The sequence below is a fragment of the Thermobia domestica genome, chromosome 10 (assembly GCF_964235325.1).
Source record: "Thermobia domestica chromosome 10, izTheDome1.hap1.1, whole genome shotgun sequence".
NCBI lineage: Eukaryota > Metazoa > Arthropoda > Insecta > Zygentoma > Lepismatidae > Thermobia > Thermobia domestica.
Genome location: NC_137463.1, coordinates 196,449,736 through 196,464,685, shown reverse-complemented (window position 1 = coordinate 196,464,685; position 14,950 = coordinate 196,449,736). Strand labels below are relative to the sequence as shown.

The window sequence follows — 14,950 nt, the reverse complement described above, 5'->3', positions numbered from 1 at the left end:
AAACAGAAGAGAAGCATGGGCCAAAGAAGACATAAACAACGCAGTTCTTACATGAAATTTAATAAACAGTATCATTTTTGTACAAATAGCATAAGGAAGTGGAAAGTCAATGAAATTCTTAGAAATGGTAAGAAGGATTACTGCTGAAAGTTACGTGGAATGCGAAAAGCTAACAAATTTACTTCGAGGGGTTGGATTGAGCCCGATAGCTCCCCTCTAGATACGCCACTGGTTGTGGATAACATAATCAAAATGTTCTTCATTATGAAAATTGAAATCATGCGTTATTCTTGGTACAACGCTAATCAATCGTAAAATCATTTCTGGATAGGAGCATTAAGTTTCATTTATACTACCCTTAAGAGCTGCCGCTGGAAATAAGAATTGTAAGAGTTTTGGACATTTCTAGCTTAGAAATACGATATAAGAACGTTCTGACACTACAAAGTAATTAAATTGTATTTCCAAACTAAAACTAAAATGCTCCAAAATGTAATCCGCCTTATGCAGAGTCGTTTTGACGTATGATTAGCGCCATATTAAAGCCCTGACTACTGCGGGAAGCATATGTTTGTCGAACTCTTTAGTATGGCAATAATCACGAGTCAGGACGACTCTGCATAGGCCTCAATAATTCTTTCATAGTACTGCCAATGCTAAAATTTGGAGAGCATAGCAGCTTAGGGCATACAAAAGTATTATGAAGTAAAGGTTGTAAGAATAGTCGACATTTTTTAGACGACAAAATGCTGTAACATCACAAAATAACTACGTTGCACTTCCAAGATAAAAATAGTGGGTCTTGTGCAGAATCGTTTTTAGCGTTATGTTAAGAGCTTGACTAACGTATGATGGTAACTTCCGTATTTAGTAGTATGTAAGTAAAGTTAACAACGATATATATCTATATATATATAAATTCCATTCTCGACTTTTCCGCAGGGTTGACGAAACACTTTAGAAGAAATCAAATTAAGTAAATCCTATTCTCTCTTTGGACAATCCTGCGGAAAAGTCGAACTTGGCTTCTTTTGGCTTCTTTCGAATTGTTGTTAAGGTAACTTACGGGTTACTAAATAAGGAAATTAGCATCACACGTTAGTCAAGCTCTTAATGTAACTCTAAATGACTCTGCATAGAGCCCAATATATCCAAGTATGCAATCACTTGGTATCATAGTATTTTCATCGGATAGATTAATAATGGAGTTTTAATATTACTTTTATTTTAAAGCTATTATGAAAGAAAAAGACATATTTTAAAACGTAAATCGCTACTAAGAAAGCACACTTCTTCTCGTTACACATACAATAAAATCTGTGAAGTCCATCAGCCTTGTAATTTGACCTTTTGCATTATTTAGTTTTACATATGAGAAACCATTAGATTCATGTAACTTTACTGTCATGTAATACATATAGTATGTAATACATACTATGTATTACATACTATACATACACTATACTATACATTACATACTATACATATACTATACTATACATATAGTATGTATGTAATATATACTATTACCTGTAAGGTAGCCACTTAAGAAGGTTAGGCATTTTGTGTAAAGTCAAGGATAACCAAGCCACAGTGTACAATAAAACCTGTTAAGTTCGTCACCTTAGTTGTTTGATTACCTGCTTAGTTCGCATCTATGATGTAATTTCTCTGTTGAACCAAAGATTTTGTAGTATTTTTGCGTCTATCTCGTAAATGAGAGAGGTCTGCTATAGCCTATCCATTGATCATCTGCAGCAAAGCTATGAACTATAGTCGCCTGCTTTTACTCATTCATTCATCAGTTTTAGAGGCTTATGACCCATGGTTGTACTCCTTTAAGGTGAAGCAGACAATTAAGTGTACAAAAATTAATCATGATAATGTAATGAAAGGTGGAAACAATACGCAATAGTGAATGTAGGAAATAACACACAATAACTATGCTCTGAGCTGGATTCAAACCCGCAACAGTCAAACTCTCGATCTCGAGACTAATGCCTTAGATTACTCGACCATCTCAGTCGAATATAGTAGTCTGAGAGAACCACATTTTGAAAACTACTTTTGAGGAACAAGAAATAATAAGAGTTGGGAATCCGTGAATGAAAAGAAAGAAATGAACTCGGCTGAGTGATTCTGGCTTAACACTAGCATCGTGAGGCACGAGAGCAAGAATTTACACGGGTATCACTTTTCCTTTCTTTCTTTGTTATTTTTCCTACATTTTAAGGATAAAAAGGGAAGTAATTTTATTCTTTTGTGGCTTCCAACCTTCCGAGTTTTCTGAATCCTCCTCCGCGGCTTGTAATCTTCCCCTGACTCGATCACGTAACGTGTTTTTCCTGCCTTCAGAGTAGCTGGCTTTCTTTTTGGACGTACTTCCGCTACGACGTCTCTCCTGCGCTGACACCACAGCCAGTAGACCAAAGAAAAGTACCATCACCAGCATAACCTACAACAAAACAAAACGAGCATTTACTAATTTATAATGTGTGAGTGGAAATTCCTCGGATATGTCAGGATTGGATTTTAAATAAAATTGATATTTTTTAAAGTGAAAATTTAAAGGATAAAAATATTCCAAATAGAAATAATTTGACTAAAAATACAAAACATCTTCAATTTAATATCTCACAGTTATTTATCCTTTAAGCTAAAGGAGGGGGATGCTTTATGAATTACAGTTGCGAATGACTGCAATAGTATTGACGGAATAAGAATACAGATGGAAACGGTAGAAGTACAACAGAAATTACGGACCCGAGTTTGTTCACGTTAAACTAACATGCCTGGGAATCAAACTACAGCCTCATGACACGAAGGATGAGCATCCACAGCTTTTTTAAACAACTTTATCAACTCTTTCACATAAGTATTGTTGAATTTCTACTAGACTCGACATGGTTACAAGCACAGAAATATCAAGGACTATTAAAAACGTCCATGCTGTTTAGGGCAACTTGAACCCCCGAGGAGTTTCATCTGCCGATCATCAGTACGGCCAGACGGTTTGGATAGACCATAGCAAGGGGTCATGGTGGCTCAGTTGTAGAATGCTTACCTTTAATGTGTGGGTCTCTAATCGATCCCCAACCAAGTTTTTGATGAACAACCTCGTGTCTGTGGTTTTCTCGGGTTCCCTCCGTTTTCTCCTACATTCGCGTCCCACCAATGTTTCCATTATCATTCACCTGCGTTAATCATCCGTCTACCTTAGTCTAACAAGCATAACTTGAGACTTTAAACTGGAGGCTTTCATTTCATTTCATTTTAGACCATAGCAACTGACCATAGAAATTATGAGTCACGCGAACACAAGTGTTATAATTACATCGCTAATTTTCGAAGATATACAAAGAGACGGAAAGCAGACATCAATTTAATCATAGACAAACGAACTAAAGTAGTTATCAACACCGCATCGAAGAAAGGGATTTCAATAAGGATTTCCCATTTTAAAAAAATCAAGTTTCTGTGGATAAACTGGCATTTAAGCCGTTTCTAATCTTCTTTTATAATGTTTAGCTATTCTTTTAATATTCACATTCTTCCTATTTTTCGGGATACGGCGATGTTACAAAACAAAGCGACTGCCCAACACAGAATCGAATACAAAAGACTGCTCTGAAAAATCAAATTATTTATGTAAATCATCGTAATTATGTCAGTGAATAATAATTGCCTTTTTTTTAAAAAAAAAAAAAAAAAAAGATGAATTAGTGGTGAGTAGCCGTAACCGATTGTAGGGGCCATACAAATAGTTCTTTGGCTTTGAGGTGAACAAATACCATATGAGTAGGTTTTCTCGTTTCCTGTTACTTTCGCGATCTCCCTCAGCCTTGGTTCTTAATCGTGGTACGTTAAACTAAAAAAAAAAGAATGTTCGTTGACTTTATTTATCTTCAAATAACAACACAATATCTTTAATTATACGTCCATAAATCAGAGTAAAATTACTGTAAATTAGCAGGTACCGATATGTCATTAAATAACACTTTTAAGGATTTAAGGAGCTCTTCGACAAAACTTATCAGTCCTTTCTAATTATTTATTTATTTATTTCTTAATTTCAACTGAAGTTTTATATCTTTGGGTGCTGACCTAGATCCCAGTCACATAAATCACTAACTTGTTATAAGTACGGTAATTGTCTTGTAATAAAGTAATTTTAATGTAAATATTGATGAAAATGATAGATAATGGTGAAGGATGACCTGGTTGAGTTGGAGCTAAGTATCTTGACATCTACTTTTCAGAATCTATTCTCCATTCAATTTGTTGATTTCTAAAGAATAGAAGCCTATGTCTAATTTTTGTATAATAAAAAAAGCACAATTCTTAAGTTGTTTTACAAAAACCTAAAGATAACGAATAGCCATTTTGGAAATATAGAGTATTTATCATTCAAAGCAACTTTACAGTATTGAATGTGATTATATTTGCTCTTGAATTACAGAACAACGGATTCATCTTCGAAGAGTTGAAGTAGTTTTTGTTTCACAGAAAATAATGTAATAATTACAATTGATGTAGTATTTATTGAGTGATGTGTATTTATATCCTCTGCTAGCAGCTATGCTATAAACCTACGGTTTAAAGTTGATCTCAATTATCCATGTTCTCTCAACGGGAATCGAACCACTGATTTTATACCAGCTAGCTCTGAAACTTTTCCCCTTCTTTCTTTCTCTCCATCAAGATCATCGGGAAATCATTGTGTTTTTGTTAATTCAGATCCAGTAATTATAAGGTCAAACACTAAATCTTCTAGCTGTGGAATTTCTAATTTTAAAAGATTATTATTCTATCTTGCTCAGCTCGCTGATTGATTGGCGAGTAACCGAAATTAAGAAGAATCAGTATCTCTTTACGAAAGGTATAGGCGTTAACCATAAGACCAGCGAAAAGAAAAAAATTGATAAAAGAAACTACAGTTACAGTGTAAACGAGAAACATAGATTAAAACCTTAAGGCTCACAGAAGCAATCATCTGTAGGAATATAATATTCAAAATCCCTGTAAATCTGGAATGGCTTGGCAACTGTGAGAAGATGTATATAACTACCCAGACGTTTCTTTGTCTGAGTAATATGTTTACTACATCGGTTAGCATCTTTGTTTAATTCAACATTTTACTTATACTGTAGTTCATTGTCTTCATTCGATTACCATATTATGCTGACACACTACCAAAAATACTGTGCCCGTCAGGAACCAAACCCACAATCTACCAAAAACTTCATTCTAACTATTAGGTTACATTTAATTTTGAATTTATCAGTCGCGATTTGTCTATTAGGTTGATGGAGTTATTATTCACCGTAATATTTTCAATTAGTGAAGTTTTCACTTCTATTCGATCTTTCGTTTTCTTCTCTCTTGTTTTCTTTCCATTTCTCTAATTACTATTTGCATATATTCTCTCTTCATTAAGGGGGTATGGTGGCTCAGCGGTAAAGCGATTATCTCTGGTGCGTGGGGTATTTGGTTCGAATCCCGGCCAACTAAGTTTGTGGTGGACAACATCGGATCCATGGGTTTTCTCCGGGTACTCAATTTCCTTCCACACTATCATTTTACCAATTCTTCTATCATCATTAACTTGCTATAAACGTCTCTCTTAGTCTAAACGGCATAATTGTGAGACGTTAAACTAAAAGATTTCAAAGATTTCTTCCTTCATTATACATTGTTCATATATAGATGGTACTGAAGTCTTAGAGCTGGCAGAATTTTCTCTTAGACTAGCTCACATTAGACAGTATGTACAGGGTGTTCATGAACTTAGCTCTTTCAATTTAGGAGGTGGTTCCTTATATCAAATAAAAGAAAAAGTTCTAATAAACATGGGTCAGAAAACACCTCCTTTCAGAGTTGTAAAGCGTTAAAAATGCGAAATATGACTTTTTTAAATGCCCTGGTTTCAAAATTATGAAACTTTCGGAAGCGATTCAAGAAACCACCCAAAAATCAACATGCTCTTTATCTAAATATCAATCTTTCACAATTCCCCAGTAAGGTATTTTCTGGATTGAGGACACAGTTTTAAGTATTAATTGAATACTCGTTGGGCAAGTACTAGAGGATTATGAAACATTGCTATTTAGACAGACAGTACACTAGTTCCTGTGTAATTACTTGTTCCGCTTGTGAGAAGTCTCATGATTTTGAAATCAAGGGTTTCAAAATGTTATATTAAGCATTTTTGACCTTTTATAACTCTGAAAGAAGGCGTTTTCCGACTCATGTTTATTAAAATATTTTTCTTTCTTTTGATATGGAGATCCACGGTTCTAAATTTATTGCAATTAGCTTATGAACACCCTGTATAGTACAAAATAACTTTTTAGAAAGTTCCGAAGGTGAGTATTTCCTTATTCGGCTTGCTTTGGAAATATACGTCGCTAACCTCTACTATGGCTACCAGATAGAAAATTACCTCTATCGGTGAAAACCCGAGCCTCAATAGAGGAAGAATACCTATTCCAATCTACTTTCTTCAACTTTGACAGCAGAATGTCAATGGCGTTATCATTCTCAGAAATCTCATTACGGATTTAATAAAGATAAAAGATTTTTTTAAAAAATTAGCATGTTTGCATTTTCATCTCAAGGATCAGGAATTAGATTTCTGGAATTAAGCCATTTATGAGCATGCTAATTCATTAGGAATGAAAGATGACGTTCCCTGGCGACCACACTACCCAGGGAATTGGACTGGGGAGGAAACAAGTAGCCTCGGATAATTATGTTAAGGACCATCCCAGCATTTGCCTGGTGTGAATGAGGAAAACTCAAGAAAATCTCACTCAGGATTACTGATCTGAAAAAGCTTTCACACTTTTTCGACCAATTGTCCCTATCGGGAATCGAACCAGCAACCGCTCGCACTAAAGATGATAGCATTAGCGACTAGGATACGTGAGGCTACTTGTGTTACCTTGACACTTAAAACATTGATTTCTTCTATTTTTATCATGTTTTCATCCGATTTTCCACCATATTGACATTCTTTCCAATAATATACAAATAAAATAACTCAATCTGTTGATTTTAAATAGATCTCATCATCATTTCGAATCTACAGTAAAATATATATCGCAATTATTTTAAATTTAATGTCGCAGTATGCACTGAGGCTAAAGTAGACGGTGATATTGAGGGTGAACGAAAGAGCGGAATGAAAAACGGGGAAAACCCCGAGAAAACTCAGGTACACGGTGTTTATTAATCACAAAGAAAGAATACTGCGTAATTGCCACAACTTAAGAATTTGAATCACTTAAAATAATTAAAGACGTGTTTAAGTGTTTTAAAAATATTTTCTACGGAAGGTAAGAAATAAAACAGGAAGAAAAAAGAATATTGGTTTCAATTGTTATAATAAGATGGTCATATCTCAAATTTCCTTTAGGTTAGAAACACGAATTTTAGTATTTAAATTTTCATTTAAAATAATTAAAAGCATGTTTCAGTATTTTTTTATATTTGTCATAGAAGGAAAAAGAAAAGAGTTGGAAAAAAATGAAATGAAACTTTTGAGTTTTACGCCCCGCGGTTATGCCGGTTAGGCTAAAGGAGAGTTGCAATTGTTATAATAGGATAGGCACATCTCGAAATCCCATATGTTGAACAAAAAAATGTTATTTGTACTTTTCATTTAATATAACAAAGGACAAATTTCAGGACTATTTGAATGGGCCTTGGTGGCTCAATGACAAAGCCTCTGGTGCGTGGAGTTCTTGGTTTTATCACAGCTCACGCCAAGTGAGTTTTGTAGTAAACAAACACAATGTCCATGGATTTCTGTGGGTTCTCGTATTTTGTCTCACTTTCTTCGTGTCAATATTTTATTCATTCTTATCATCACCGTCTCCTGTAGCCTACACAGCATAACCGAAGGATACAAAACTAAAAGTACGCATTTAATTTTTTCAGCGTCTTTTGATATTTCCCATAGAAGGAAGAAAAAACGGCGGGATTATAAATATAATAAGAGCAAGGAGAAGCTGCTGGGCACGCACGACAGCGAGGTGGTGCTTCCTTACGGAGCAAGCCCGTGAGCGACGGTGGGTATGCGCATAAAACAACATACTGGAAACACTCTGCTTTGCCTGTGTTATTATATGCCTCACTTGTCAGACAGATTTCGGACGTTTCTGTTACAGTTCATAGGCTAACAAACTGCATTTACATAGCAATGAAGTTCATCATGGCTTCTTTATGAACTATTGCGTGGTTAAAAGCATATATCAAGCATTTCTGCAAATGTCAGAGGCCAGATCCCCATATATTTTGATTACTTATACTTACACATTCCTCTTTTGAAGTAACATTAGATCTTTCTTCTGTAAATTTTACAAATGTAGCTCTATATAGTTTGGATCATTTACCTTGATATACACTTGTAACTTTTAAACTAATACACAGAAAACGCTGAAATTTTGTACCATTCAAATATCGACAAATATACATTGTTTGGGATACTATATGATATTACAAACTTAACAGTGTTGCTAACCTGCATAAAGGTATGTTCTTCAAATGGCACTACGCCAAGTATTACTCATTTCAATTACATATATAAAGTTAAAATTTATAGTACCACACTTGTCATACAGTGTTGCAAACTATGGGAGCTACAGTATCAGAAACAGCCACATTTTGGAAGGTTGTACAACAGTAAATAACACAAAATAGACGGAAACGGTAATGCACATCCGAAATACCTTACTTCCCAGTACTAAGGTCATCACATAACGTACTTCGAAAAAGTACGAGCTAGGATACAAAGAATTGAAAATTTTAATAATCCTTTCAAAGGATTTTATTTCAGCAGGGGTGCCCACAAGGGGGGCTATGACGCAAACTTCGTCATTGAAATATTGGGGGGGGGGTTAAAAATCTATATAAATATGTTTGAGAGGGTGTAAAAATTAATCGAAAAGATTTTTTTCAAGGAAGAACACCTACGGATAGGCAATTGAGGGGGGGGGGTGCGTCATGGACACGAGGGGGAGTGGGCACCACTGATTTCAGAGAAGTACTAAGATAAGTATCACATCCAATTATGTACGTGACTTTCAATAGACTTAAAGATATTAATGCCGTTTATATCTATTTGATATATCAAATCATTCGGGGGATATAAACAAATGGTAATATTTAATATACTAGGTGCACACCAAAAGTACGTACAGTTTTGTTCTTTTTCTTTCTTTTCTTTTATTTTTTCTTTTCTTTTCTTTTCTTTTCTTTTTTCTTTCTTTTTTGTCATTTCAGGAAAGCCACTGCGGCACCAGGGACTTCCATCCTTCTCTAAGCAGTACATGTTTTGTTTACTAGGCAGTTGAGAATCAGTGCAGAGTAAGACGTGTTTCTAATACTGCCCGGGAACATAGAAATTTCGGTTGAAGAGGAACAGGTATTTGAAATTCCTCACCGCAGGTGGAGGTTCTGGAGTTGATATTCATCGCCAATTGGAGGGTGGATGGATGAGTGTGTGAGTGGTGATAGTGCTCTTGCAGAAAATATTATTAGGATGCGTGAGTTCAAAGCTGGGCGAATGGATGTGAAGGATGAGTAGAGGTTTGGATGTTCAAAAACAGCATCAACTGACGTTAACGTTGCCCATGTTCAAAATTTGAGCATGGAAGATAGGCATACCATCATGCAGATTTGTGATACACTGCATCTAACAATGGGAACAGTAAAACGAATAATTAGAAACGAACTAGGCGTAAGGGAAGTTTATTCCCGCTGGGTTCCACGAATGCTTAATGACGACCAAAAATGGGCAACGATTCGATGAAGTGTTACATATTCGACACACTTCAGAAGAAAGGGACGCCAATTTCTTATAATGAATGAATAACAGACTCCATTACTCAACCCAGAAATAAGAAGGCAATCAATGCAGTGGAAATACACAGATTCACTACGCCCCAAAAATATCGTCAAGTGGCATCCAATGAGAAGGTGCTGTAAGCTGTCTTCTGGGATTCCCTGTGAGTGATGTTATCCTACACTGTTCCGAAAGGTCATATAATTACAGAAGAGTATTTTTGTACACTTTGGATAAAGAAGTTTTGACAAAATTGAGAGAGAAAATTCTTGGTTGACCACCTAATTGAATTTCTGCCACACCCACTCTACTCATTGGAATTAGCCCCCAGTGACTTCTGATTGTTCATAACCTCAAGATTCGCTTTATGGACGCCGTTTTGTCACTAATCATCCTTAGGAAGTGTTATTTTAAAGTATCTGACACATACTCTCAAAGTTGACAATGTCACATGTTTCACAAATTAGACAGAGTGATTGTATATCAATAAAGATGGAGAATTTGTCGAGAAATAGACACAGGTTAGTTTCCTGTATTTCCTTGGTGTTGAATATTAGAACGAAACGGCACGTACTTTTAGTATGCATCTCGTATTGCTTAAAATGACGTATTTGTGAGAACTTCTTAAAACAATTTTTCATTTACTTTGCTTCTGTATGATTCAAAGAGCTGTATTCAAGAAAATTATAGTAAATTCTCCATTATTGAAAACGAAACATGTTAATTTCGCATCTTTGACAAAAATGAGATTACAATGTTATTTTCAAAATTACTTATTGTAATTTTCACTGCAGTCAAAGGTCAGTGATGAATAAATGCTTCACTAGAATAATTTTTTGTCTTGTCGATAGAATTACCGGTAAATAAATAAATAATAAAAACTAACATTATTATCGTAAGTGTAGTTTGAAGAACGTTATTACTATCGTTCCTGGGGTTTTGAAGCAAATTCCAATTTCTTGTCAGCTTAGTGCATTTTAAAAGAATATGTATCAGATAATAGAAAAAAGGTAGGCGTATAAAACACATGGCAAATAAAGGGTCATATAAAAAGTCCCCGCAGAATTTGGGTACATTTTTGAACAAAAATTTCTGTATTAAAAATCAATTTTAATCAAGCACATGTTGATCATTATTATCTATGACCTTTTGCCATTTTTTGGGTAGCTTCATAATTCCATCATTGTAGAACTTCTGTGGTTTATCGTCGAAAAATTTGGTCAAGTGATTTTCAACGACGCTTCGGTCGGCCATTTTTTTTTACCATCAACAGAGTTCCGCAGAAACAGAAACAAATGGTAGTCAGACGGTGCAAGATCCGCGTTATACGGTGGATGCATCGAAACTTCCCAATCAAATTCTGTCAATTTGCTCCGAGTCATGAAAGATGTGTGTGGGCGGAATCGCTACAATATTCACGATCTAGACTCGAGCTTAGATTATTTGAATTAATAAGGTACCATAAGTCCAACTTAAGCTTAGGATTGAAAGCGATAACATGCTTCATTGAAGGCTATGGCATGTTTCGAACTAAGACAGATTTTATACCCATTCACCGCGCGATTTAGTATCCCTCTTTTGTCGCACAGAAATCTTGTCATTTTACTTGTTACTTGTATAAAGAAAACAAAAATAAAGAACTTTTGTTCAACGTATATTCTACCTCCTAAAATACCGTATAAATTGTTAGTTATTAAGACACGTGATGCAAACAAAAGATAGATAAATTCATACACAAAATTTGAACTTTCCAGCTGTGTCAAAACAAAAGTATGTAGTTACAAGTAAATACTACATTATGAAATCATAGGACCACATTCACTTTTGATACGTTTCCTAGCATGTTTGCCTACAGTGGGGGACAAGGGGGCTGTTACCCCGTTTACTTTCGAAGTGTGTTTAGTTCTTGGAAATACATGACGTAACTTACTAATTTTCTTTTACGTTCTGTAGTAATTAATGTGTTTATTTTAAATGCTATAGTACTACTGTTTATTTACTGTAGTTAAAAGGATGTGTGCGTAAATAATAGTTGTTTTATATAATGCATTACGTGTGTGTGTACGCACTATGCTTGTGTGTCAGTTTTGCTGCTTCTACCCGTTGGAATCGATCTTGTGCTCCCTTAGAAAAAAATCCTGCAGGTATCTCTGTTTTCTAGTGAGTTAAAATTTTCTTTTTGAGTTTTGAGAGAAAATTCACTGATTTTCAGTCTAATTTGAAGAACTTTGATAATACATATTCTTCCATCGAAATACGTATATTGAATTATTTCAATTAATTATTAGAATATATTGGCTGAGTGATAGAAGTGCTGCCTATACAAGGAGAAATGATTTCAGGACAAAATAGAGGAAAACAAAATTCTTCCCATTCAAATATACATTTTTCCAGAACGATCCCCCTCATACCTTGTCCTGGGACAACACATGTGGTAGAGAATTCACTACTCGTTAGTGCTATTCAATCCCAATACCTGCAAGTTGTATTTTGTTGTAAACAAGTATAGCGTGGATGGGTTTCCTTTGGGGTATTGGTCTACCCATACATACCATTACTATTAATTTCTTTCATTCACCACTGTCTTCCACAGCCTTCAAGCAGAGTTGAGAAAAGCTAAATTTTATTATGTACTGTTATTAAACGAATTTAATTCGAGAAGCAATCAAGAAACGCAGACAGCAAGTAGTGCTCACAGATGACGAGAAGAACCCTAAAACGGGAAGCGGGGAAAGGTCAACGACACGGTCAAGTCTACTTTCGGCTTTTGAGGTGTGGTCTATACTTAGATGTCGTCTGCTACTCCGGGTAGTTATCTGTGTGCTATTCCGTGGTGTCATTTGAAACCCCCATGCAAAAAGTGGGCAAGCCCATACCTACGTCACATTATTTCTGCTAGGGTTCTTCTCGTTATCTGTGAGCTGTACTGTACATATTGAAGGGCTTTGCAAAACGTGTTAGCAGATGTGTCTATAGTAATTTATAAAAACAAACTTGAACCACCCTAGTTTCTTTTCTCAAAATTCCTTTCCTCACCTTACACAATATGTTGAGATAGGTACGCCTGCATGAAAACTTCAAAAAGTCGAAGAATACGTGTCCTTATTTATTGCAATCCCTCCAAAGAATTGATATATAAAACGTTCAAAAGCGAATCCTGAGCCTTTTATTTTGGACATGAGTGTACATTGGCACTTCTAGAATAGTATAAATATAGCAAATGAAGGAAACGACTTGAGAATGCTTTGGTCATCACTAGTGGCAAAGGGCTAAAGAACTGAATTTTGCTAAGGCTGCTTTTTATTTAAGAATTCCCAAATTTGACTTGAAATAGATAAGTACCGGTAATCCGAAAAATAAAATTTTGAGTGGTTGTACACATTGTAATGCTAGTAACATTAATCTCCCTCTCTCTCTTTCTTTCTATGGTGGGGCAAATAAAAGTGGCCCGGGCAAGTGGATACGATTGGACGTGAATGTATGCATAGAACCACAACATGTGACACGCACACCACCGGTTCAGTTCTTAGTGTGGGCTGTGTCAGTGTGAGCTGAACAGTGCACAGGTGAAGATGGTACTTACAGTGCAGAAGAGGGTGTTCGTTGTGGAAAATTACGTGAAAACAAATTCGTGTGGAAATAGTGTGGTCAGTTGTTTGTTCATGAATTTCATGGCGTCAAAGTGCCAGCAAAGAATGCAATGCAACGATTAGTCAGAAAATGGTATCAAACAAGATCTGTTTTGTACGAGGCAAAAACCTTCTGAAACGCAATTCATCACATCAAAATAAGAGAAAAAGTTCATATGGACTTAAGGCGAAAAGTGCATAGTTTCAGAGATAGGGCTATCCAAAATCGCGCAAAACCCAAATTTCAAGAGGTCCTATTTCGAATTCCAGAAACTGCGGATAGTGGTTCTTAACAGCGTAAAGGAAGTCACGCATACCCAATCCAAAAGTGCATATTTCGTCAAATTTCAATAAGTGTACAGACCATTCCCTACAGGGTGTAATTCTCACGTATGCTCTCAATAGAGTTTTCAGATATACACTGATTTCAAGGAGGGCCCAAAGTAGGCAGGAGGACATCCAATGCTTCGCCGCGAAAGTCGGAAATGTTAGGAACCAGCAGCTTCATGTTTTTTGTGTTCGGAATAACGTGTGATGCGATATATTTTGTGACGGTGTATTTCACGTTTTCTTCACTTATAAGCGTGAAAGAAAACATGGCAGAATGCGTTATCCTGAGTACGAGAAACCATGCTGCTGACAATCCTTAACACTTCCGACATCGTGCCAAAGAATTCCATGTTCACTGCTATCAAAGCTTATTGTTTACCTTCTTCGGACCAATCATCAAGTCAGAGCATATTTCAAAATTCGGTTGATGGCATCTCTGTGAATTTCACCCTGTATGGAATATTCTGTACACCCATTGAACATTAATTAAATATGCATTTTTGGATTGCGTATGCGTGACTTCCTTTACGCTGATAAGGACCATCATCCACAGTTTCTAGAATTCGAAATAGGACCTCTCGAAATTTGGCTTTTTTGCGATGAAACTATGCACTTTTCGCGATAGGTCCATATGAACGATTTGTCTTATTTTCATGTAAGGTATCACTTCTCACAGTTTTCGGTATAGTTCATTAACATCCTGTATATATATATATATATATATATATATATATATATATATATATATATATATATATATATATATATATATATATATATATATATATATATATATATATGTGTGTGTGTGTGTGTGTGTGTGTGTTCATTCCTGCCAACAACATATAACGAAATGGAGTCGGAATGTATGTAAATAACGTGAATTATTTGTGTATTCTTTTATTCAATCTTAACATTTTAATAACAGAATGGAATCTTCAATCGTCTCATCAAAATTAAAATACCAAATAATATGCTTAATTTTCGGTAACTAATTAGGGCTTCAGTCTTTCGTATTATAACCGTTCAACCTAAAGCAGTGGTTCTCAACCTAATTCCTATTACGAGTCCCCTTTTATCACACCCTCTAGCCAGTGATCCCCTTATAATTTCTGGTCTGTAATAACCTGTGTGGGATTTTTAA

At 35.5% G+C, this 14,950-nt stretch overlaps 1 protein-coding gene across 1 annotated transcript in view; it reads right to left on the bottom strand.

The window, feature by feature from the left end:
* Window positions 1-14,950, bottom strand: part of LOC145662144 (uncharacterized) — a 43,990-nt gene that overhangs the window by 20,750 nt on the left and 8,290 nt on the right. Inside the window, exon 2 of the mRNA XM_081727477.1 lies at window positions 2,275-2,455. Coding sequence (XP_081583603.1) covers window positions 2,275-2,455 — 181 coding nt within the window. The remainder of the gene's footprint in view (window positions 1-2,274; window positions 2,456-14,950) is intronic.